The sequence below is a fragment of the Notothenia coriiceps genome, unplaced genomic scaffold (genome assembly GCF_000735185.1).
Source record: "Notothenia coriiceps isolate Sejong01 unplaced genomic scaffold, NC01 NC01_scaffold00009305, whole genome shotgun sequence".
NCBI lineage: Eukaryota > Metazoa > Chordata > Actinopteri > Perciformes > Nototheniidae > Notothenia > Notothenia coriiceps.
This window is the reverse complement of record NW_011342006.1, coordinates 290,725-313,911: the sequence shown is the minus strand read 5'-3', so window position 1 is coordinate 313,911 and position 23,187 is coordinate 290,725. Positions and strand designations below refer to the sequence as shown.

Sequence of the window (23,187 nt, the reverse complement as noted above, 5' to 3'; positions counted from 1 at the left end):
CCTCAACAGTGATCAACCTGGAGCGTCCCGCAGAGAATGATCGATTGTTGCCCTCTAATGCAACGCCTCCTTTCACTCTGAACCTCTTGTTTGTCACTCTGGCTGTCTTCTGAGATGGGAGTCGGAGGTGTCAGCTTGGTGCGTGGGGAGCCTGATCCTGAGCTGATTCAGTGCATTGGCTCTCTCCTCAAACAGTGATACCTGGAGAGTCCAGAATGTATCCGAGTTCTTGCCTTAAGCTTAAAGCCCTCCTTTTTCACCTGACCTCTGGTTGTCTTCAAGAGGGGCCGCAGGAATGTCAGCTGGCTACTGAACTAGGGCTGGCTCTCTTAGTGAGGAGGGCCCCGATCTGGTGGAGGACTTCTGGTGTGCTCATCCATTTGCATTTTCTGACTGAGTCCTGTCAGAAGAGTCTGGCACAGCCCCGAGTCTTTCGTTCCTTGGCTGTCTCCCAGTGAGAGACGTGAGACATGTTTGGTGCTGATGACAAGGGGACTTCTTTTCTTCTTTTTGTCTGTCCTCTTCCTCTTTTTTTTCTATGAGGACCGAGAGTGGAAATCAGTTTTACAAAAACCATCCTTTACTGCTAATGTAAAACTATGCGAGTCAAACACCTTTTTGTTTTAATGGCAGACATTTCAGATTTCTTAAGATCTAAACTACTTCTGACCGCTCTTCTAAATGATGTACAACATAATCACACACAATAACAGCACAATTAGCACAATGGTGAAACAGACCTTGATATAACTCTCCATTTATAGCAAATAAAAAACAGGAAGGTGTCATTCTGACTAAACTCTAGCACAAAGACTTGTAGATAACCATTTGCAGACTTCAATTGCAAAAGGGTAGGTTACACGTTACATTAACATGTGATTGTGACTCATGAAGTCACTGTAGACCAACAAAAAAGACAGTTACACACACCTTTTTCTTTGGGTTGCTGATGGTCTCATCATTTGGTCGTTTGGGGGATCTATTGGACTCTTTGTTGTCCACATTTTCTGAAACTGATTTCTCTGATGCACTTTCTGAGTCTGCTACCAAGGGTTTGGGCTGATCTGTTGTATCTGGAATAAAGATATGGGTTGACAAATCAGACTAGATCCGAACAAATGTATAAACCAGTGTGACAATTAGAAGGAATTATAACTACAAAGCGCAGTCTGCTTAGAGGGTTATCAATGGCAGAGCATTGCCTGAGTCTTATTTGCATTCCAGCCAAATTACTTTAATTGTTTTTCTTCTGTTTTCATTAAAAGTTACAAAAAACTCCACAAAAGCTTGATCATTATGTCACATGCTGTTAGTCTAATCTGAATTTGTCCAGCTGTCTGAAAATGTGTGAGCAGATAATGAAGAGACGCTGCCATCTTGAGGTAAGAGAATAACACTAACACTTGACAAACATATGTTATGAATGTAATGTCCAGCACTAACTGTTTGATATTCAAAAGTGCCATACAAATGGGTTCATGTCACGACAATATGAAAACATTTTGATTTTGAAAGGTTGAGCCCACTTCTTAATCAGCTTTCATCCTTCTTAATTTCTTTACAAACAAGTTGTTTTATTTACCATTTAGGGATAGAGTGACATTTATTTATGTTCAAAACAAAGATTGTGGTAATATTATGCCATTTAGACTACCAGCTTAAATAAAAAAAAGCTCTATGGCACAATGTTAAACAATACATGATTGGTTGTGTGGACCTCATCATTCAATTTATCTATGTAAATAACTCATGTTACATGTCTTACTTACCCTGAGTTTTTGCAGGTTGAACAGATAGCTTATGGCCACACTCACTGCAAAACTTGGCGTTCTTCTCCGAAATAGTATGGCGACAACCTGGGCACTTCATCTTGAGAAGTCAGTGTTCACTGCAAAAGAAAGTAACAGGTTTAACTGCTTTAATTGTACATGCAGGTCACACCCTGTTGCAGAATCCTTTCACTTTCATTTCTGACACTCGAGGCCTCATGAAACAGCGCTCAGTTGGCAAAACAACCGCCAACAGCAGAGCTGTTCCACTCACGGGCACGGACTTTGAGCAGACTTGCCCCACATACTGACCGATAAGCGTTTCGTTTGATTTGAGGCTGAAAGGTAAATAACCCCTAAGCAGCAGAGTGGCAGTGAACCATTGCATGCCACCTATGGGCACGCCCACCTTTAGTCCCGCTAACTAACATCGAATAATAAAATCACGCTGACAAAGAGAAGGAAACAGCGAGGTCTTACTGCGCTCTAAAATATACGCCGATGCTTTAGAATAATAACACATCAAAACAAGTGGAAAATACTCTAAAGTAGACCAATAAATAAACGTTCCTTTTCATGAAATACTTATCACATGCTGCTGCACCAAATTACTTTTTCTGAGGGTGCAAAGGCCAGTACAGTAGACAAGGTGGGCAGTGCATTTAATAAGGCAGGATGCCGTCTTATGCCGACAGTATGCACTCAGCCTGCTACTTGTCTGTTATCAGCTACTGTTGAAAAAACGAAAGACTTATAAAACAATGCTTTAAAAAAAAACTACTTTATCATCAGCCTTGTTCATACCAACCCAATTTTGCACTTTGCTCCTGTTGTTATACATATTTTGTCTGTTCAGGTCAGGATTTAGCACATGTTCCTAAGATTTAGTGGCATGCTAGGAAATCAACATCAGGGCCTTTAAAATAAGGGGCAGACTCACTTTCCATATTTTAATATATTTAAATCGTGTGACTCAACTTTCTCTTTCACTGTGAAAATATGGGATGATTTATCGAATGAAAATGCTTGAAATAATCACTTCAACAAATGGTTAATGTCGCAATATAGATATGCATGAACTAGGTCCAAATCGAAGAAAATCATATGGAGATAGGGTTGACAGTGTGAGTGTACACTAGGTTTGTGTTTTCATTTGTACTCCAAACTACATAATTATTAAAGACAAATATTGTACTATCTGGATGGGGTGAGAGAGTTATCATATGTCCATATATACTCTATACTATAGATATATATCCTTCATTATTGATTGATATATATATTCACTGTTTTGCATATTTAGTTTTACTGCTGCTGATATGTATAAAGTAAAGTTTTTGTATTTGTATTGTGTTTTATTAACCTCTAATTCATGTGCTATGTCTTATCTATGCTGCTGTGACGAAAGCATTTCCATAATTGGGATAAATAAAGTGAATAATTATCTCATCTTATCTTTACAATCTAAAATGTGGAACAATGTTCTTCAAACTTCACTTGAGTGATGCCTCTTGTTCACGAAAAGATCTTTGGCTCCAAAGTTCTGCCAATCACATGTTTGCTTCGTAAATCCTGCGTTGCGTCACTTCCTGTTTCGAAGCCAGCTTCAAAACGGATAATGCTAACTATATAAACACACAGCACGCACATCTTCTACCATTATCATTGTTTAATCACGACACGTGTATCAACTGCAGCAACAGTTATTTGTCACAATAAAGAAGTGTCCTTACTACATTTTGGCTTAGCTTAGCTTACCCACTTGTTATTTAACAGCCTGTCTAATTAGCTGCGTGACAGTTTCGTTAGCCAACACTAGCCGGGTCTGTTTGTTTATCTGACTTAAATAACAGAAAAGCAATAGCATTTGCAGGTTAAAGGACAGTGTAATCTGAAATGACACCACATTTGATTACATCCTTAGTTAGAAATGTCCAGTGACAGCGAGGTCTGATAGCTACTCTAGCTAATAGGACAATACGTTTATTTCTTGTTTGTCATCAAATGAAATATGTCGTCTTGACATGTAGTTTTCTATAAAGCAGTAACAACCTTGTTAGCAGTCCTACCTGAGCTGGATGCGTCGTCTTTCTTCTGTTTTTGAAAGGAAACCCTCAGGATTCATATCTGCTGTAGATGCACCGACAGAGAGTCCCAGGTCTACTGTTATTTCATTTCCGCATGTGCTATAAAGTTTCGTTTTCTTGGAAATGGGCGTCAGCTAGTAATGTTTCTGAATTACTCATATCAGTATTTTTAATTATGGGAAGGAGGCCAGAGCAAATGTGCATGCACAGGTGTACAAGGTTACTTATAAGGACTCTGACAATTCAATAATTATAATGTTGATACCTAAACAAGTACGCCTTTGATACTTTTTGCTACTTTTTAACACAAGAACAGACTAACTATCTGATTATTGCACAATCAAATATGTAATTAAGCGATCCTATTATGAATGGACAATGGAAAGCATGGTTGGCTGATATGGAGTCATGAGCCATCAAGTGATTTAGTTACATATTTGTTTGGGAGATTGTGTGATTTTTTTAAGAAGATAAAAAGGTTTCTTAAGACACTATGGTTCATATATTATCAAGTCTGTATGTGCTCTCATTAGAAAACCTTTGGTGACATGTTTTTGACGTCCAGTCATGTATACTTTTTGATGCATTTAAAATGATACATTTTGAGTTTTGCCTACCTTTCTCCTAAACTAGGATTGTTCCAAGGATACTGTTACCCAACCATGCATGCATTTTTGTCTTAAACTCTGTTCAGTGCATTCACTATATGGTCACAAAGCATTAAGGCTCATATAGAAAGGCTGCATGTGGCTGTCTTTTACTTTGAATTTGACTTTGAGCAAGGACACCACAGCAGTTCAAATCACAGATAACTCAGGTTTTAGGCTACTAGAAACTCCTCCATGATGTGTTAAAGTGTGCGTATTAAGTGAGCCGACTTCCACGGCATAATATGTCCTCAACGTAGTGTAGTGGCAAAGTTTATATGTAGTGCAAACTTTATATGTAGTGCAAACTTTATATGATGTGCAAACGTTATATGTTACCTAATATGGTAAAACCAAATGCAGTAGTTCCATGATGATGTATTTCAGTTCATGTCCTTTGTTCAACTTATGATTAACCTTAAGAATGTCTGGGGGTGAAGCACAATGTCTTGAACAAGTTCATGTGTTTGTTCCCTGTTCCACAATGAGTTCCTGATTTACTCAGTTATATCCACGGTGCCACGGAGGTGTGTGGCGTAGTGGATAGAGCCTTGGTATGGGGATCAGATGTTCACAGGTTCAAACCCCACTGCAGTCAGCATGTCGTTGTGTCCCTGGGCCAGACACTTCACCCCAAATTGCTCCTGTGGGAATTGTCCACTGTATTGAGTAAGTCGCTTTGGATAAAGGCGTCTAACAAGTGACATGTCATGTAATGTAAATATATCTGTCCTTGACCCACAATGAGTTCCTGCTTTCCTCACTTCCATCTGTCTTTAACCAGTTCCTGGTTTACTATATTAGCAATGTACAGTTTCTGTTCCTCTGGAAAGCAGGCGTTGCTTATCTCTCCATCCAGCCCTGCCACACAGTGTCCCAGTGACAGGTGACGAAGTGTTGTTGAACTGTCAAGATCCTATAAAACCTACACACACTTGCCTCTGTGCACTCTTCCAGAATACTCTGTACCCTGTGAGACCTGTACCTTCGAAGCTTCGAATAAAGAACCAGAAAGACAACTCTGTTTGTTTCACCAGTTTATTGATTGATCATTCTAATTGTATATCTCCACAGTATTGACTAGGTCTAAGATTTCCGTAACAGTAGCAGCACATGGACCTGGTGAGATACTACTTTATAATGACAGTATATGCACTCAGCATAGCAAAGTCAGTGTTGTTACATTGTCAATTTAAAACTTGATTTAGGCTGAAAGCACTTAACCAAGACAAAAAACTGGTCTTTAACTGCGTTTGTAGCTCTTGCATTATGCTCTTGCTGTGAGTAGGCTAATAAGAAACAAATATACAAAGAAAATAATATATTGTGGGCAGTGTTGTTTTACATTAAAAATCCATACTGGCATGTCCCAGTAAATTCTCCTAAATGGATTCATGTATAACCTGCAGTTGTGCTGTGTTACATTAAGTCTTAAGACCATGTGATGCATCTGATATGACCTGTAATCCAGTTATGTGCTTTGCTTCTCTTCAGCTCTCACATGACACCCACTTTTCCACTGAGGGAGGTTGTGTGTTGCATGCTTTAGAACAGGGGTGTCCAACATACGGCCCGCGGGATGACATTGCAAAGTGTAAAAATGACAGATTACATTTTGTATGTATTCATTTTTCTACACTAACTTAACTTTTTTCCTTAATAGTACCCACTTTAGTTTGTATGGTGGTGTCAGTTAAGGTGGTCAGGAATACTACACAAATGGGAAAATGAATGTAAAATAATTCAATTTGTAAAAGACAGTTCATTAAATGTGAACATTTTCTGAATGTAGGCTACTTGTACTTTTTTGCACCAAAACAAAGGGAACAATTTGAAGATGTCATTATTTATAGGTTATTATGCTATGGTTTTACTAGTACGACCCACTTGAGATACAATTTGGCTGTATGTGGCCCCTGAACTAAAATGAGTTTGACACCCCTGCTTTAGAAACTTTGAAGGCTCAACTTTTACCATTTAGGATGCTATACTCTTAAACTGTCAGCAGGGGGCAGACTAATCTGAAAGTCTGGGTGAGATGCAAAAGAGCAGATATACAGTATATGAAAGTTTTAGTTTTTTCGGAAACTAGTCCTCTCCTCTTCACCAAAGGATTTAATACGTGGACGATGATGGCTGAAATAATGAAAATGAGTCACCTAACTAATCTTGCTGAAACACCTATCTTGAATGTTCCAGGTTCCTTTTGTGCGGGTGTGTTACCATGGTTACTTAGACTGCACTCCCAGGTCAGGAGATTGTGACAAAGGTGTTGAAACCTGTCTTCACTTTGCAACTTGTTCAAAAAAGCGTCCCTATACACAAAAAAAATTTTTTTTTTACTGAAATACATGCACGCACAAGTCAAGTTAAAAAAAAATCAACCCAGTGGACACTCTTGAAAAGCTGTATAAGGATTGTGTCCGATGGAGTTTACAATAATCATGTTTATTGGCCACTCAGCTGAATCAAGATAAAACATTGAATGCCATGTAGCTGAACTTTGTTGTCTCTTTGAAACCTTGAGATATGTTTGCTTATTTGACAATCATTTTGGGTGCCAGCAGAAAACTATTATCAAGTTGTGAGGTTGGTGCACATTTGTTAAAGCTAACATTAATCTTAAAGTTGCTTTTGTTGCCCCTGTCTTCTGTTTAATCAACAGTAATTAGTCTGGATAGAAAAACTAAAAGACACACAAAATATTGTTGATGTAAAACTTTGTGATACTTTGGCACATTTTGTATCCAGTTAGTGTGAAAGATGTATGTGTGTTGTCTAATTAGAGAGTTTTTTTTAATATATAGAGGTTCAAAGAGTTGGTCCCTGAGAAATAAATAAGAAAAGTATTTGCACTGTCTTTTATTGTTGAAACGTGTAAGTGCTCACTGAGCTTTACCTGCACACTGTGCAGTAAATCACACCTTCATCATCATCATGAGAATCCATCTGCTCCCCCCTGCAGGAGATACAGTCAATGAAAACACATACCTCCATTGCAACATATATATATATAAAATTGAAAAATCGTTAACAGTTAACATAGTTATCTCTCAATAGTTGTCTTTGACCATTTCCTTCCCTTGGTTAGTCGATGTATTGAACATGTTAATAAACAAAACAAAACGAACAAAAGAAAAAATGACTTAGTTCAAGTTCGCGTTGGTTTAACTTGCTTCTAATAACTTTAACATGTTTGCAGACAACCTCAGTGCAGCAGTATTATAAGGAATAACAAACAGTATACATATGCTGTATAGATACAATGACAGTGCTATACCTGTATGCCATATACTCAAGTTTAGTCAAGTAATCTTGCAGGTCTCCCTTGAAAAAGAGATAATTGATCTCAATGGGATTTTACCTGGATAAATAAAGGTTTTGAATTGAATTGAATAATCCTTAAGATGCTTTTGGATCTTCAAGTTTCTGCAGGCTACATTAACTGTTTCCAGAGTTAGCGTGTCTTTTCTCCTATTCTTCTTCTTCTGTTAAGCAAAGTTTCCTTTATTGTAATGTAAAGTTTTGTATCAGCTTATAAAATCCCCTCAAATCAGGTCACTCACACCACAGACTGGCTTGGCATCAATTGTAACCCGAGTGCCGGTAAACACGAAACCAGGCCCTGCTTATAGGAAATGTCAAGCCGTTATGATGTTGCTGTCTTGTCGACACAGCACAGAACTGTGGTATTGTGATTTTTAAAAAACACAAAGTACTTATCAAGCAAGTACTCAATTATTTAAGCATTTCAATTGTATTCACTATCTATGTTTACTTTTGGTAATTTAGTGTTCAAATGCAAAATTGTATTATAGGCATGCAATATGTGATCTGTAGTTGAACCTGTACATTGTATATACTGTACTAATACAGAACACCAGCTGTTAAATATCATACATTTAACACATCAAAGTCTTTTTGAAGGACAACTGCATTTGAAAAAAGTTGGAAAGCCTTTATTGCGGCAAATACATATTTATTTCACATACTTCCAAACAAACTCATAAACCAATTACCCTCAAAACACAATTTCTTCACATATCGTAGTGAGGGAGGCTTGATATCTGAAGGGTAGGTTGGACAGTTGGTTCCTTAAAAAGAGAACAAAAATGTTTCTAATGTGTTTTATGTAAAAGAAAATACATAACAATGAGTCAATATTTCAAAAGCTTTACCTGTACACAGTGATGCTAATACATCTTACTCAATATGGAAGTCCATCTGCTGCTCCCTGCAGATGATATGATCAATCAACACATGTAGCTCCAATGCAACAATATTGACAACATTGATAAGATGTATTTTAAAATACAGACGTGTTTCTGTGATTGAAGTATACAGTCGTATAGATGACTTCTGCTCCCCCCTCACTCGGATGTCCCTCTTGTGATTGGTTAGTGTCACAGCTGAGCCAGTTGACATAGTCTGTATTCTCCATACAATCCTAAAATAGAATATGTTGAACAATGTAATCAAATGTTGCCTTTATGGTTTTATCATGAGCTTCAGTGTTACCCATACAACAAAAACAATGTCATCTGTTTTCCCATCATGGTGTCTGTCACACAGCAGAGACTTAAGAAGTGCCTTTCTTTTGCTGAACTCTGTTGCAAACTGAACTGCTACAGATTTCCATAATTGTAATATAATATAGACTAGAATGCAGTCTTGAATAAACAAAAACAATGACCTGTATTTCCTCTTCACAGTCTGTCTCTGTTGTACTTGCTTTGTGGAATCTGTAACAGATACATAGAATCATGACAATGCTAGAAGGCATAACCAAAGCTGTGATATACATCAGCAGACCCCTGAGCAATGAATAACTCATTCCAAGGACCTCATTTGTGGTCTGTCGTAGTTTTTGCCGCATCAGATGTTTATCGAAAGCCAGGAGATACTTTCAATCAGCAATGGCACTTGCTAATAGATTTGAGTTTATCTGAGGCCAATGGATGTGACTCATTACTTTCCTCATTAAGTATGAATGTCTGTACTTGCATGTTTCTACACATGTACTTCCCCGCTGCTCAGTGACACAAACAAAATATCTAGTACTTCATACAGGCCTCACCCTCTTAGTGAGCGTGCTCCTTTCCTTATCTATGTTTCAGAAATGGAAATTGTGACATCAAAAATCAATAAAAGCTTACCTTCTGATGGCGATAAGAGCAATCACAATGAGAAGCACAGCGATAGCAGTAATGATAAGTACATCTCTGGGGAGAGTTGTCCAATATGCTGTGAAACAAGGCAGAGGGCTAAGTATATTAACACATCATACTGTATTTAATAAATAATAATACAAAAATGTTTCATTTGAGGTTTTCTTGGGTCTTATTCATCCCCAACATAAGTAACGTACCTGTAACAGTACATTTCTTTGTTTTTTGACTACTTTTAGATTTCTTTTAAACTTTTAATTCTTTTACAACATGTCTAATATTGCAATTGCTGGTAACATTAATAATGTTAAACTACTCACCTTTTATCTGTAAAACCACAACAGAGGAGTTTTGGCTTCCGTGTTTGTTGGTGGCACAGCATAAATACTTGCCACCATCATCAGGAAAAAACACAGACTGGTGTCCGACATCCTTACTAAAGTTAACATCTACTCTAAACCAAGTATAATTCTCCACTGGGGGGTTTGCATGGCTGCTGCAGATCAAGCTGACGTTTGTCCCGGCGTCTACCTCCATCGACGGACTGATAGACACTGATGTGTTCTTAGGGCCATCTGGAAAAAAGATTTACTGTCAGAGAAATCATGTCTGAAATTAGTTAACTCAAATGATGTAAAAGTGTTGAACTTGTGTCCAGTACTTACATTCAACATCAATATATATGGCTCCTGAAGTGGCTCCTGTGTGTGTTTTTAGAGAACAAATGTAGTTTCCAGTGTTTTCGGAAGACACGTTGCTTAAATAAAGAATAGATCCTTCATTGATGTGTTCTCCATTTTTAAACCAGGTGAAGGCCGATGAAAGACTACCGCCATCACAGCTGTGTGTGCAAGTGAGATTCAAAGAATCGCCTTCCTGCGTTGCTCTGTTTCCATCAGGATTTGTCACAGAGACTTTCAAATCTAGAAGAGTTAAGTATGGCTTTAGTTTCAAACCAGACAGATTGAAGAGAGTGTTCATCAGTTATTTTACGGAAAAGCAACTTACCAACAACCTTTAATGTTGAGCCAACTTGATGACTCCATCTGAGCTCTTTGGAGTTATTTGTAAACCTGAACGTATATTTTCCTGCATCCTTTCGCTCCACTGGGTGTATTTTCAAAGAACAATTTTTTCGATTGTCCCGATTAAAACGGAACCTTTTTGGGGCTGATTTAAAGTCACTGCCATATATTACAGTTCCCTTTAAATGAGACTTGGCATGAACCCACCTGAATACTTTCACTCTCAGACCATTAAAGGAGCAAGGGATGATAACGGACGAGCCTTTCACTGCACAGATATGCGGCTGCTGATATATCACCTTGCCTGTATTGCAGAAAACACCTGAAAGAGATTGATTGATTCATATCCTGTAAGATTATTATCATTTTAATAAAATATTAAATTATATGTAAATGTTGTACCTACCTGCCAGAAAAAGTGGAATCAGAGTCCATGTCAAGTTTCTTTTTTCAATGCGCATGTTTTCAGTTACAGCTTGAGTGAAATCATTAAGTAAAAAAAATAATGATTTGTTTATGAGAGCTATGCATGGATTGTTAACGGCCTGAAGATGCACAATCTCTGTCTCCAGTTGCTTCTCATGTGGTGTAGTTTCCTGTAATGGAGCAAAACAAATCGAGATAGGGCTTAAGCTTTTTCTGTTTCCGTGTGAGAAACAAGCACTGAATGGAGAAAACACATCCTGTGTATAACTGGAAATCTTATGTTTCTTTGATGTGGTCTGAGCACAGTCATTGTCATGAACAGTTTAAAAAATATTTATATAATTGTTGACATTACTTTTAATAGTTGGTGGTGAAAAATTATAATAGTACATCAGAGCTTATAATAAAACATCTGAAATAGTCTGTCATAATGTGCACTTTTACGTTTGAGTAATTGGAAGGCGAAAATGTATATTCTATAAATCTCTAATTATAACAAAAATGTTATTTAAAAAAAAAGTTATTTTACACCATTAACCTGCTTTGACTTATTACACGAGACTTCCGAGTTGCTTTTCTGAAAAATAATCAACCCACCCTCTTCAGTCTGCGTACAAATGACACGACTTTGCAAAGGCGTGCAATAGATACGCAGAAATCCGATTTTGCGTGCATATGATACTCCCACGTTACGTTTGTTATGAACGTATGTCAAATACGTTTATTTTCTACATATCTTTGCCATTTATTTAACCCTAACCCATAACCCAATAAGCTGCTGTGTCGTTTATTGCACCGCAAACATTAAAACTAATTGGAACGGCGATCAAGCCTGAAGCAATGCTCTTTGTTTTAATGTTTGAGGTGCAATATCAGCGTATCATAAGCACGCAAAATCGGACTTCTGCGTATCTATTGCACGCCTTTGCAAAGCCGTGTCATTTGTACGCAGACTGTGAGACTGGGTTGAAATAATACATGGCTTAAAGTTAGCCAGGAGTAGTGGGTTTATCTGAGGTGCGTCGTGTGTAAATTAACCCCACCCCATCCCTCCTGAGCCGTTTGCGTTGACGAAAGTGTGAGAGGATGATCACGGGGTCCCTATAAAGAGTGAAGCGGTGACAGCAACGACCACCAGAGAGTTGGAGGAGCGCAGGAGCAAGCCTCAGTTCTCGACATGGAAATGCACGCTAAACTCGTGCTGCCCATCGTGATCATCTCCGCGCTGGTGGCTTGCAGTCCGACGCAGGCATGGTACAAGCAGGTGGCCGGCCCGAGCTACTACTCAGTGGGAAGGGCGTCCGGGTTGCTGTCCGGTATCCGTAGATCCCCGTACATCCGGAGAGCCGAGCCAGACTCGTCAGACAGCGGCGAGCTGGCGACCAACAGCGTGTTCCCTGAACTCACTCAGAACAATTTCATCCTGAAGACGATGGTGAGTGGGGTTGGATGGGATGGCTTGCAGTTTTACGCATTACGCATGGCGACTGGTAACTTGGCGAAGAGTGCAAACGTGTAGGCTTTAATACTCTACATATTTAAAATCGCATATGCTTTAACCTAAATAATACAATTTTCATTCAAATTACAAATGCTACAGAATCAGATGCTAAAGAAATTCAATAAAAAAGAGCCCGGCTTGAAACTAGAAATTACTTAACTATTAACATTGCACTCAATAGTGAGGCTAGCATGTAGAATAATATTAGGATCAAACTATACATTATTTGTATCAATGTATATCTTTATAAAACCAAAGATCCTCTACATCTGCACTCGTGGTTAATTCAGGCAGGACTCAGCACCATTGAAACTATTCACTATTAGCAAATGTAAAGAAAGCTGGATGGATAAGATGGTAGAAGTCAATTCAGATTCACAACAACTTAATTATAATTTAAAGCCTTGTATATAAAATGAACAGCATAAAGGGCTCATTATTTAGCACAATGGCACTTCCAGGTGTTATATTTATTACTGAGGCACATATTAAGCATCTGATCTTGCTGGTAGAGGTGGAGATCATTTTGACTATTTTATATAGTCCTTTAAAGAATAATAAATTACATTTAATAAGTTGAAATAATGTTTTTTAAATGTTAAATCAGTCTGCAAAGTTAGTATTAAATGCAACTGTCAAATTTAGTATAGAACAAAGGTCAGTGAAGTTCCATTTCAAATGAGAATTAGAATAAAGTTAAAAAAAATGGAAACATTGAGGTATAAATACCAAGTAATTGTGCTGCAGTGAGAGGAAGAGGAGAAACATAAGTATTGTCGAAATCAATTCCGTACTAGTATAATTCTCTTCAGGAATATACAGTATGTTAGGGAATCAAAATTACACTATTTTCACTGATTTAAGTGTACTTTACTTAAAAGGTAACATTTGTTTAAAGATAAGAGCATCATTTCTATTTTTCTCCCCTAACAGCCTGTTTGCATCAAAGACATCACACCTGACCTGCAGAGCTGTGAACTCTTCCAGGAGAGCAAGGGATCCTTTAAGTGCCAAGCGGACGTCCTCCTCACTCTGGACTCCACAGACTGTGCAGGAGACTGAGGCCGACATCTGGGCCAGGGATGAAGACTACTTCTTTATAAAACTGTACATCTCTCACTTTTAGAGTTAGCTTAGTTTGACGCCTTTTTGCATTAGATTGAAGACATGCTAATTTCCATGTACCATTTCACTTATTTATTATACAAGTCTTTAAAACATTAAGCTGTAAAAGTTATGTATTAATGTACATTTTTGATCTGAGATTTCATTAATAAATGAATCATACTGCAGCCATGTGTTGAAATTACTGAATGCAAAACAAATCAGAACGTAATGATCTTTTTCCTTCTCATCTACAAGAAATGTTGCAAACATGAATATGTCTTACATTCTGTATAATCAGCACAATAATTGTGGTCATGAATTCAATGTAGGGGGATTAAAAAAGCACTAAGTGTAAGATTTAAACCAGGAAAACTCTGATTAAAGTTATAGTTTACATTCAAGTCAGTAAATAAATGTATGTTTTATATGGTGATGTTTTATTCTAACTGGAGAAGTAAAGCTGAGATATTGTAAATAAATGGCTTTAAAAAAAAAAATAGACCATGCGTATCAATACATATTTTTATTTAAAATGTCTTAAAATGAACTAGGGAACGTTCACCCTCATAATATTAAACATATTAGCTGCTTAAATACATTTAACATTTTGAAGAAAAAAAAAGTAAAAACATTTTCCACAGGAAAACTAAATAAAATTAACTTTAAAATGATTCACATCCCAGCAGCCTTCAGGAAACTTATAGCATCTGGACATCAGCTAGATTGGCCTTCATGACCTGATCTATGACCATGTGGAAGACCACCTGCACGTTGGAGGTGTCTGTGGCAGTGGTGTAGTGGTGGTACACGGGTTTGTCAGGACTGCTGTTACACGAGGAGAACATGGCGGTGATGTGGTGGGCTGCAGCATCCACGTCACCATCTGCTCCTGGAGGAAGATCAAGGGAAACAAATGACAGATCTTGAGACCAACAGTGTTCGGTAAAGTGAAGAGTTCAAACTCCACTGATTCAGTCCGATTCATTAATATTGATAAAACAAGAACATGGCTAACAGTGAAATTCTGTACAAAAGTGTTCCTCAATTCCCAAATAAAACATGCAAAGTTCACCTGTGAGTTGCTGCGACTGAGTTGAAAATATGTATGACCATAAAGTGAAGAATACATTATATACAAACAAAAAGAGGACTGTGTGTGAAGCCTCTGGCCAGGAGGAATTCTGATTACCCCACGGACAGAGGGGATGCTTCGACACATCCAGCAAAAAAATAAAGAGACACATACAACTAATTCCTAGAGGAATATAAGACAGATATATATATATATAGAAAATATGTCCAATGTGCCCACCAGAGTAGTAAGAGTTGAGCTCTCACATCATACAGACTTGAAAAAGCCATCCTCTCCAACATACCTGTGTAACTAGAAAGGTAAAATCTCAAGTGTCTTCCGGAGCGTAGGATCTTGTCCCGGAAAAGGTCAGTTTTGTTCATGAACAGAATCTGTAGGAGAGAGAGGAGAGAGATATACACCAACAGTGTAAAGTTTAAATTAACAGTGTACACAACACTCTATAAAGGGCCCAGTACTGTCAGGTGGATTGTTTTCCATCATTCAACAGTATAACATCGGTACAATTCTGAAAATCTGTTTCACAAGCATAACATTAGTTTGAAAATAAGAAATGAAAGCATCACCCTCATAAATAAAATGGAACTCCCGTAGTGCTGTATATGAACAGAAATGTCAGGATACATGGGGACATTGTGAATCTCTCCACTCACAAGGGACACGATACATACATGCGTCCATAACATACATAGAAAGTACCCTGCTGTTCAGCAAGGCATCAGCTAAAACCACACACACTCTATAACACTAATACACTGCAGGTGAACAGACTAGTCCATGGAGCAGTCCACGAAAACACAAGACTGTCACTAAAAAGTGGATTCAGCATTAATGTAGTGTATGAAAACAACTTTGAAGTCCTAAACAGGGCTGTACGACAACCCTCCCCCCTAAATGCCTCGAGTCAATCGAGTGTATATATAAATGCTGCTGAGCAACAAGTCATTCATGCTAAATAGCCCCAAAAACTCATTAACAGGTAATCAAACTAAATGACAGTGTTAAACAGTGCTCACAGCCAACTTGCTAAACAGAAACCACATGCCCTACATCCCAATTAAATGTTGTTTGCCAATTATGCATGTCAATCCTAGCCAGTTTGTGTCCAGTCTGTTTGGCATGAAGGATTACTCAAAGCTCCACTCAGTGCTTCAGTCACCTCCAGAGGGTTGGATGAGCTTTAAAAAAAAAAAAATCAGACATGACAGACCGTGAGAGCATAACACACAGGCAGAGGCAATAAACATAAAGCTCTTAAGTGAGGCCTTATTTTATTTTTTAGCATTCTGCCCTTTCAGAAAGCCATCGGAAATGTGTACAAATAAACTTACCAGTGAGGTGCTGCCAAAGACGGTGTTGGTGCAGATGGATGTAAAAAGTTCAAGACTCTCCTGCAGTCGATTCTAATAAAATGAAAAATATGGAAGGGAGAGACAGATACAATTGATGTAGTTTGCACCCAATTCGATTTATATTCAGTGAAGAAAAAAACAAAAAAACATTCGTTTTATGGGATTAGTGTTTTTCCTAACATACCTCTGAAGGGTCCTCTGTCTGCGTCATATCATAGCTGCTGAGGGCCACGACAAACAGCACAACCTGAATACAGTCAAAGCAGCTGAGCCACTTCCTCCTCTCACTGCGCTGACCCCCAACGTCATACATCCTGCAATAAGCAAACACAATCCATCCGTGCTTTATACACATAGACAACATGTGCAAGAACATAGAAAAAGTTTGATTCTTTGTGCATGACCATTTCCAAGAGACTGGTCAAATGAGCACATAATTAAGGGATACAATATTAAATACACTACATAAAACACTTGATTTATACAGCACTTTAACAACAAAAGAGTTACCAAGTGATTTCTTTTCATAGTTTTAAAAAGAAACCAAACATTTCAGGCCTACAATAAATTAAAATCATACAACTTACAAAATCATATAACTAACCATGTAAATAAAATCCCTAAAAAGCAATATAAAAATGTAGTAAGTAAGTAATAACAAGACATGTTTTGAGAAGAGATTAAAAAGATGTTTCCGATTTTGCAAGATCTTAGATAAGAGTTAATCGAAAAATAAAACGTTTAATCATAGGCAACATGACAAATGTTGAACAAATGACTCGATACAAAATTATAATGATAATCCAAACCCATTTCAAATATTGGGGCAATCCATTTCAAAAAGTGATCTTGCAAAAAGTGAAGTGGAGGGTCTCGCTGACACAGGTAATGAGTTCCCATTTGGGCCAGACAGTCTCCAGGTGCATGATTGCAGTACTCATGTCAGAGGCAATGAAGCGTTTACTCCGGGGCGAGAGTCAGGGTTAACAAGCTGGGGGACAAAAAGCCTCAACTACGGCATTTGACGGCAGTAGTTTCTGCATTGAAAAAAAAGGTCCATACTGTACAAAATAAGGAGTTTTCTATGAAAGCAGAACAGTCCTCGAAACGTATACAGGTCGGAATACGTGGGGAAATATCACTATTGAAATTAGCCATAAAGTGGAAACCACCTAATAACACAATATCTTCACTCTTCATCACTCAAGAACACAGTGGCTGCACAGAGTCACTTTATTATTAAAACAGTGAGATCTAGAACATCATTTGATGAGATGTACTTTTGTTTTATTTCAAAAATACATCTTGATGACACATGATCTAAAAAGAAAGTGTTATAAAATTGTCCAATTCTTTAACATCTCTTAAGTGAAGCACGAAAAAGTGCAATATATATCAAGTCATTGGCTGTATGGATTAGATTTATTATAACAAGCACACTGAATGTCTTCACAGCACACGGTGCAGGGAGAATCCTGATTGGTTGTTTACGCTGAAAACAAAAAGGTCCAAGGGGAAAGGAGGGTGACTTTTGTTGTATGTTTTATGTCTACACTTCCTTTACATGCGTGTTATTATTCCTGGAATAACCAGGCACAGTGAAGACATTAATATTTCATGTCTGAGTCTCAGGCAGCTGCCTCCCTCAACTCTGATGGAAAAGAACACTAAAGTTCTCAATAAACTAGAGTTTGGGTTTTTCTTTGTTAAACCGTTGGTTGGAAAACCAATGTGTCACTGACTTCCGAAAGGTTATTTATTGGTGGATATTTCCATATCAAATTGTCACCGGTTTCAGTTCAAATTCCATTAAAGAGGTGTGAAATGTGCTTGTAGGAAAACCAACACTGCCAACATTTAGTCAAATGTACTTTTTTTGTTCAGTTACAATATTGTGAGATACAGGCGTATAAATTAGAACACCTCCTCTCTGGTTTGGGTTTTTACTTTCCAAAAACATAACCCTCTCATAAAGCTAAGAAGCTGCTGACTTTGCCTGCCAGTGTAGAAAGCCTTACCGGAAGATCACGTCATAAAGCTGAAACTGCGTCTCAATGATTCCACAGGTCCTCAATCTCACTCTCAGAACATCCGTCTCCATAGGAACATATTTGGGAGAAATTATTCGACTCAGGTTCTCGAAGAAACTGGGGAGGGAAGAAAACGAAAGAAACTGCATCAACTAGTGAAGATCAAAAGTCAATTGTTAGGAGATGCGCATCCAGTTTTTGCTTTTGTTACACTCATTTTATACAAAGTCTGCTTAAAGGTGTTTGGGAGTATTACTGCCGGAAAAAAGTATTGTGCGACTCGAGAGGGAGCGGTTTGAAATCTGATTAATTCCCTCAAGTGACATACTTAAATGAAACCGACATACATTGTGTTTTTGATAGGCAAAACACATGGATGAAAAAAAAAAAAAAAAAAGGTATAATATGTGTATCCTTATTTTTAGTTTTCCAGCTGTGCATCATGGGTTTGACAATGCTATGAGTGAAATGCTAGTTATGGAGCACAAATATGATCTAAAAACTCTTTATTCAGAGCACTAATGTGTGCTGTAACCTGACCTTCTGTCCACGAGGTGTGAAGATCTAGCAGCAGGAAGGTTTGTTATGCTAGACCCTTATTGTATAGATAAACCTTTTAACATTGATTTAATACCACCAATTACAGATAAGTAAGAATGTCAGGTATTACAAAGTGAGACGTCTCCAGTAGGGTTATTTGTTGAATGAACCCTTCACATTCATGAAACCTTATAAGTTAAAAGGTTTAAAAACACAGATTATAGCTATCGTTAATTCCCTGTAACTTCAAATTTCCTTCCAGCTACATTGAGAGTTTGATTCATGCCAAAGCTAATGTCCAAGAAGTATTTTTACACGTTGACGTGCCCTCAGGTCCTGGGGAAATCAAGTGTGTCACGATACGTATAATCCAATATTTCTGCGGGGGGAAATCAGTGTGGGGTCCAGCAGAGTGAGAACACCGCAAGACAGCCAGCGGAGATTCATATCATCCTCCAGCAGCAAAACTAATCGAGTTCCGGTTATGTATCCGTCACATCAATTCTGTCAGTCTGGTTAGCTGGAGTATCTTTTAATAAATAATTAAAATTGCCATTTAGCAAAAATGTGTCCACACTTCAGTTAATGATCCACACTTCAGCTGATGACACAACACACTCAACAGAAGGATCTATGCAGAGTGGGAAGGTTTGGATTTCATGACACTCGCCGGCCGTTTCTTTTTTGATAAACAAATTGTAGGGCACAACTGCTGAAGGACACAGGTTATAAATAAAACAGTTCTGCTAGGATGTGTATTGGTGAGAATCTGGCAATTTGCATAATGATACTATTCAATTATATTGCAAGCAAGGTTGATATATCGCCGTTTTCTAAAATCTAATTTTAGGAAAGCTTTAGTAAATACCTTGTTAACTAAATACATTTTCTAGAAACAGCTTGGGTCCATGTATACTTCCTGTCAGCTGATGTTACTCACTTACACTGCAACAGCAAAACTGAAAAATATATAAATGTAGTTTATGGGTTTCTTGCTCTGCAACAGGACATTAACTGGGACATATGTTGATTGTTTATAATTGTTAAACGGTGTATAAAGAACACAGTGAGATGTAATGTTGTTAAATACAGTTATATCAAAATATTTGAATTAGAAGCTAATGCTACTTCAACAAAACCTCTATAGCATTTCCCCCTTACCCAACAGCTTCACACCTATGATGCCGTTTGACTCCTTTTCTCATTAAACAAGACTCTTTAATGTAGTCGGTTTCATCTTCTCCACCCTAATTCCCTATCTATCTGGATATCTGCAAACATTGCTTTTTAAATTTGCTCCCAATTAGGCATCCCGATCCACAAATGTCACATGAATCATTTCCTGAAGACAAGGTTTTTTCAGCACCTGCTTTACTGTTGGCTCTGTATTGATCAGGGGTGACGAGACGCTTCTGCAATTTCCCTTGACATTTCCCCTGTCTGTCATAATTGGTCACTTAAGGTCATTCTACTCACTACAGTGCAGAGTCATTCAGCTCAAACTCGTAACCTCTGGCTGCAGCTGCCCGCACCCCTTGATCGGCCCAAAGTGCACATATGGCATGAGCCACGAAAGGAAGCAGCTCGTCGTCGTCTCCCAAACACTGACTGCAGGACAAGATGGAGCGAGCATGCATCTGTAGTAAATGGGACAAAAGGTAATTAGATGATGACCCGATATACATTTACATTTGAAGTCAATGTCATTTTTCTCCCCCAAATGTAACAGTAATGTAATGCCTGAAGGTAAAACTGGACCAATATGTTGTGCCTTTCAAATCAAATCAAAATGTATTATAGCCCCAAATCACAAGAAATGCCTCAAAGGGCTGTACAAAGCAAACAAAAGCAAAAAACAAAATACAAAAGTCATAGCATAAAAATGATATAAGCATTATACATCAACATAAGTATTACCATGTGATAAAAGCATGCGACGGAAGTGATGGTAATGATTAGCCGAAACTCGGTGATGGAAATTAGTTTAAAAAGGAAGACAGATGCGAAGAGATGGTTTTTCCGTTTGCTTTTAAAGGAGTCAACGGAAATAGCTTTGCAGATCTGAAATGGAAGACTATTCCAAAGAAGAGGTGCTCAATATCTCCTTTGTGATATCAGAAGTTATAATGACTACAATCTCTATCAATCATCTACTGACAAGTGTAGTATACAGATGAAGACTGACATCTAGTGTGACAAAGAGGCACTGCAAACAGACTTTGCAGGACTTTAATCTAAAACTGTGTCTTTATTCCTTACCTTGTTTTTCTTGTTAGCAAGGTTAATCCTCAGCATCCCCATTCCTCGAAGAACAAACTTCATAGAGGTCAGCAAATTGTCTAGTACCGCGGCCTGTGAAGGGAATCACAATCAAACTTTTTCCACATAATTCATGCGCTTCAAGTTGTTTTAGATTCAGATGATACTATTTCAGGGTTTTGAAATGAATGCTCATTTTATTTTTTAGAGCTCTCCAGTACCTTGAAACTCATGAGGTCCTGTTTGGAGAAGCCATGACTGTGGATAATCTTAATCTGTTTGATGAGGGTGCTTTTTCCGCTCTCTGCAGCTCCTACCACACAAACCAAATACATGATTTGACTTCAAAAAGGCCAATAGGCCTACTTGAGGGAAACCTGATGCATTGCAGTAGTGTTTAAATGCTTTTAACTTACCAAGCATGAGGATTTTCACCACATTCATCTCAGTCCTTGCATGCTCAAAAATGTCTTGCTCTATTTTAGAGCTCCGGAGTTTAGCCTTCTTGCCCTCTTCTGTGATATCCGGGCACAATCCCATGCAGACCTGAGGAAGATTTTTTATTTGGATATGTATGCCTTGGAACTACTTTTAAATAAAATACGAAACTAACTTAACACATTTGTAAATGACATTCTTCAAAAAAAGAAGCATCAAGAAAATATTTTTCTGGCACTCATATACATCATAAATGTAATCTATAAACTAGTTGGACTACAGCAAGAAAGTTTGACTAGCTCAAAAGAAGCTAACTAGCCTCCTTTAATGGTAGGCTAGTTCGTTTATTGCTACTACATTTTGTGATTTAAAACTACATGTAAAAGACTCAGGAAATTCAATAAATGTGGAGCAGTAACCAAACTTACATTTGAGAAAAAGTTATACTTTAACTGCTACCTGAAGTTTTACTCCATAGCTCAATTTAGACTGGAAGACAATTTACACTGTTAGGAAACCAAAACGTTTAAAGATGATTACTTATGACCATGAACCTCTCATGGCTAGTTGTATCGGAAAGCATTCCATTTATAAATTAGTTGTACAGTTTGATTAAATTCTCTACCTGCAGTGGGACTGGCAGTATATTTAGACAACAAAACATGACGGTGTCGTTTGAGTCACAGCCTGAACTGCCAACAGAGCTAGCAAGACACGGAAGGGCTAATTAGCTTAATTAGAGGCAAGTGTGCACAGCCTGTCTTTTAAAAGCAGAGGTACTCTGAAGAGGAAGAACACCTGTCCTTCAAAATAAGAGCATAATTTCACGTTGGTGCGCAGACGTCTAAATATACTAGAAAACTTACTGGGCACATGCATGGATGCCTTGTAGCCTACTTTTGATAGAGTATTATTTATTTGCCGTTGCCTCTTTTACTTGAGTTAAAAAACAAAACAACACTAGCCTACTACTTCCACCACTGCCTCATCAACCCAGTCTCACGGCCTTTCGTGTTATAGTCACGAAATGTAATCTATTGATTCGTGTTCAAAAGCAATGTGTTTCTATTGCCAATAGAAATACATTGCTTTTCATTCTGTGTGACAAAAAATGGGAACATCGTGTCGGTGAACAGGAATCAATAGATTACATTTATTTCGTGACTATAACACGAAATGCCGTGAGACTGGGTTGGCCTCATACAGTACATTGCTGTAAAATCTCTCTAAATGTCACTAAAAGCATTGCAGCATGCTTGTTATATAAACAGCAGAGGCCAGCAAGAGATATGGTTCTGATTAAACAGACATTCACATTGATCATAATGCAGAGGCACTTTTATATTCTTGGAAAAAGCTTTGAGACCTTTTCGGTGTACCAAGCTGCTACTGAAGAAAACTCCTCTTAATGGTCTGACATTTACCAACCTGTGTGACTCATATAATGCAAAACGCAGAAAAAAACGTCTTGATCAAATGTCCTTTTTGTGTCCAAAAATCCATGCTTTGTAACGTAGGCCTACTAAATAAAGAAATATATAAAACATTGAAGTGTTCCTATAGCAAGACATTTTCTGTTTCAGGGAAAAAGGGATGACACGTAGCCTTTCAGATTAAAGTGTTGTTATTACCAGCAGTAGTATACTGTAGTCCAATCAGTTCCTAATCAACTGGGAGATCTCAATAGCACAATACATTATACTCTACACTGAATACATTCCAAATTGACATACATACATATTATT

At 37.9% G+C, this 23,187-nt stretch overlaps 4 protein-coding genes across 5 annotated transcripts in view; 1 reads left to right on the top strand and 3 right to left on the bottom strand.

The window, feature by feature from the left end:
• Positions 1–3,946, bottom strand: part of rnf213a (ring finger protein 213a) — a 33,147-nt gene extending 29,201 nt beyond the window's left edge. Inside the window, exons 1-3 of the mRNA XM_010770889.1 lie at positions 3,839–3,946; positions 1,770–1,888; positions 931–1,073 (exon numbers count right to left, since the gene is read on the bottom strand). Coding sequence (XP_010769191.1) covers positions 931–1,073; positions 1,770–1,869 — 243 coding nt within the window. The 5' untranslated portion in view covers positions 1,870–1,888; positions 3,839–3,946. The remainder of the gene's footprint in view (positions 1–930; positions 1,074–1,769; positions 1,889–3,838) is intronic.
• A 4,531-nt stretch (positions 3,947–8,477) lies between these two features.
• On the bottom strand, positions 8,478–11,206 carry LOC104945239 (B-cell receptor CD22-like). The gene is made up of 9 exons (XM_010770880.1): positions 11,103–11,206; positions 10,680–11,018; positions 10,337–10,594; positions 9,992–10,246; positions 9,660–9,747; positions 9,197–9,245; positions 8,823–8,950; positions 8,682–8,737; positions 8,478–8,597 (listed from the first exon to the last, which is right to left on the bottom strand). Exons 1-8 carry the CDS (start codon positions 11,155–11,157, stop codon positions 8,707–8,709), a joined length of 1,203 nt encoding a protein of 400 aa, XP_010769182.1. The 5' UTR covers positions 11,158–11,206; the 3' UTR covers positions 8,478–8,597; positions 8,682–8,706.
• A 1,023-nt stretch (positions 11,207–12,229) lies between these two features.
• LOC104945238 (neuropeptide B-like) lies at positions 12,230–14,203 on the top strand. Its single transcript, XM_010770879.1, has 2 exons — positions 12,230–12,557; positions 13,557–14,203. The coding sequence occupies exons 1-2, from the start codon at positions 12,300–12,302 to the stop codon at positions 13,683–13,685; spliced, it is 387 nt and encodes a 128-aa protein (XP_010769181.1). The 5' UTR covers positions 12,230–12,299; the 3' UTR covers positions 13,686–14,203.
• Positions 14,204–14,236: 33 nt separating this feature from the next.
• LOC104945235 (guanine nucleotide-binding protein G(o) subunit alpha-like) lies at positions 14,237–22,176 on the bottom strand. 2 transcript variants are annotated; one of them, XM_010770873.1, is made up of 10 exons: positions 22,068–22,176; positions 21,421–21,550; positions 21,226–21,317; positions 21,005–21,097; positions 20,222–20,382; positions 18,194–18,322; positions 16,360–16,489; positions 16,155–16,226; positions 15,107–15,194; positions 14,237–14,619 (listed from the first exon to the last, which is right to left on the bottom strand). In XM_010770873.1, the coding sequence occupies exons 1-10, from the start codon at positions 22,104–22,106 to the stop codon at positions 14,429–14,431; spliced, it is 1,125 nt and encodes a 374-aa protein (XP_010769175.1). In that variant the 5' UTR covers positions 22,107–22,176; the 3' UTR covers positions 14,237–14,428. The 2 variants fall into 2 exon arrangements, with proteins under 2 accessions (XP_010769175.1, XP_010769176.1); XM_010770874.1 differs by lacking the exon at positions 22,068–22,176 and adding an exon at positions 21,871–21,887.
• Between the last annotated feature and the right edge of the window lie 1,011 nt (positions 22,177–23,187).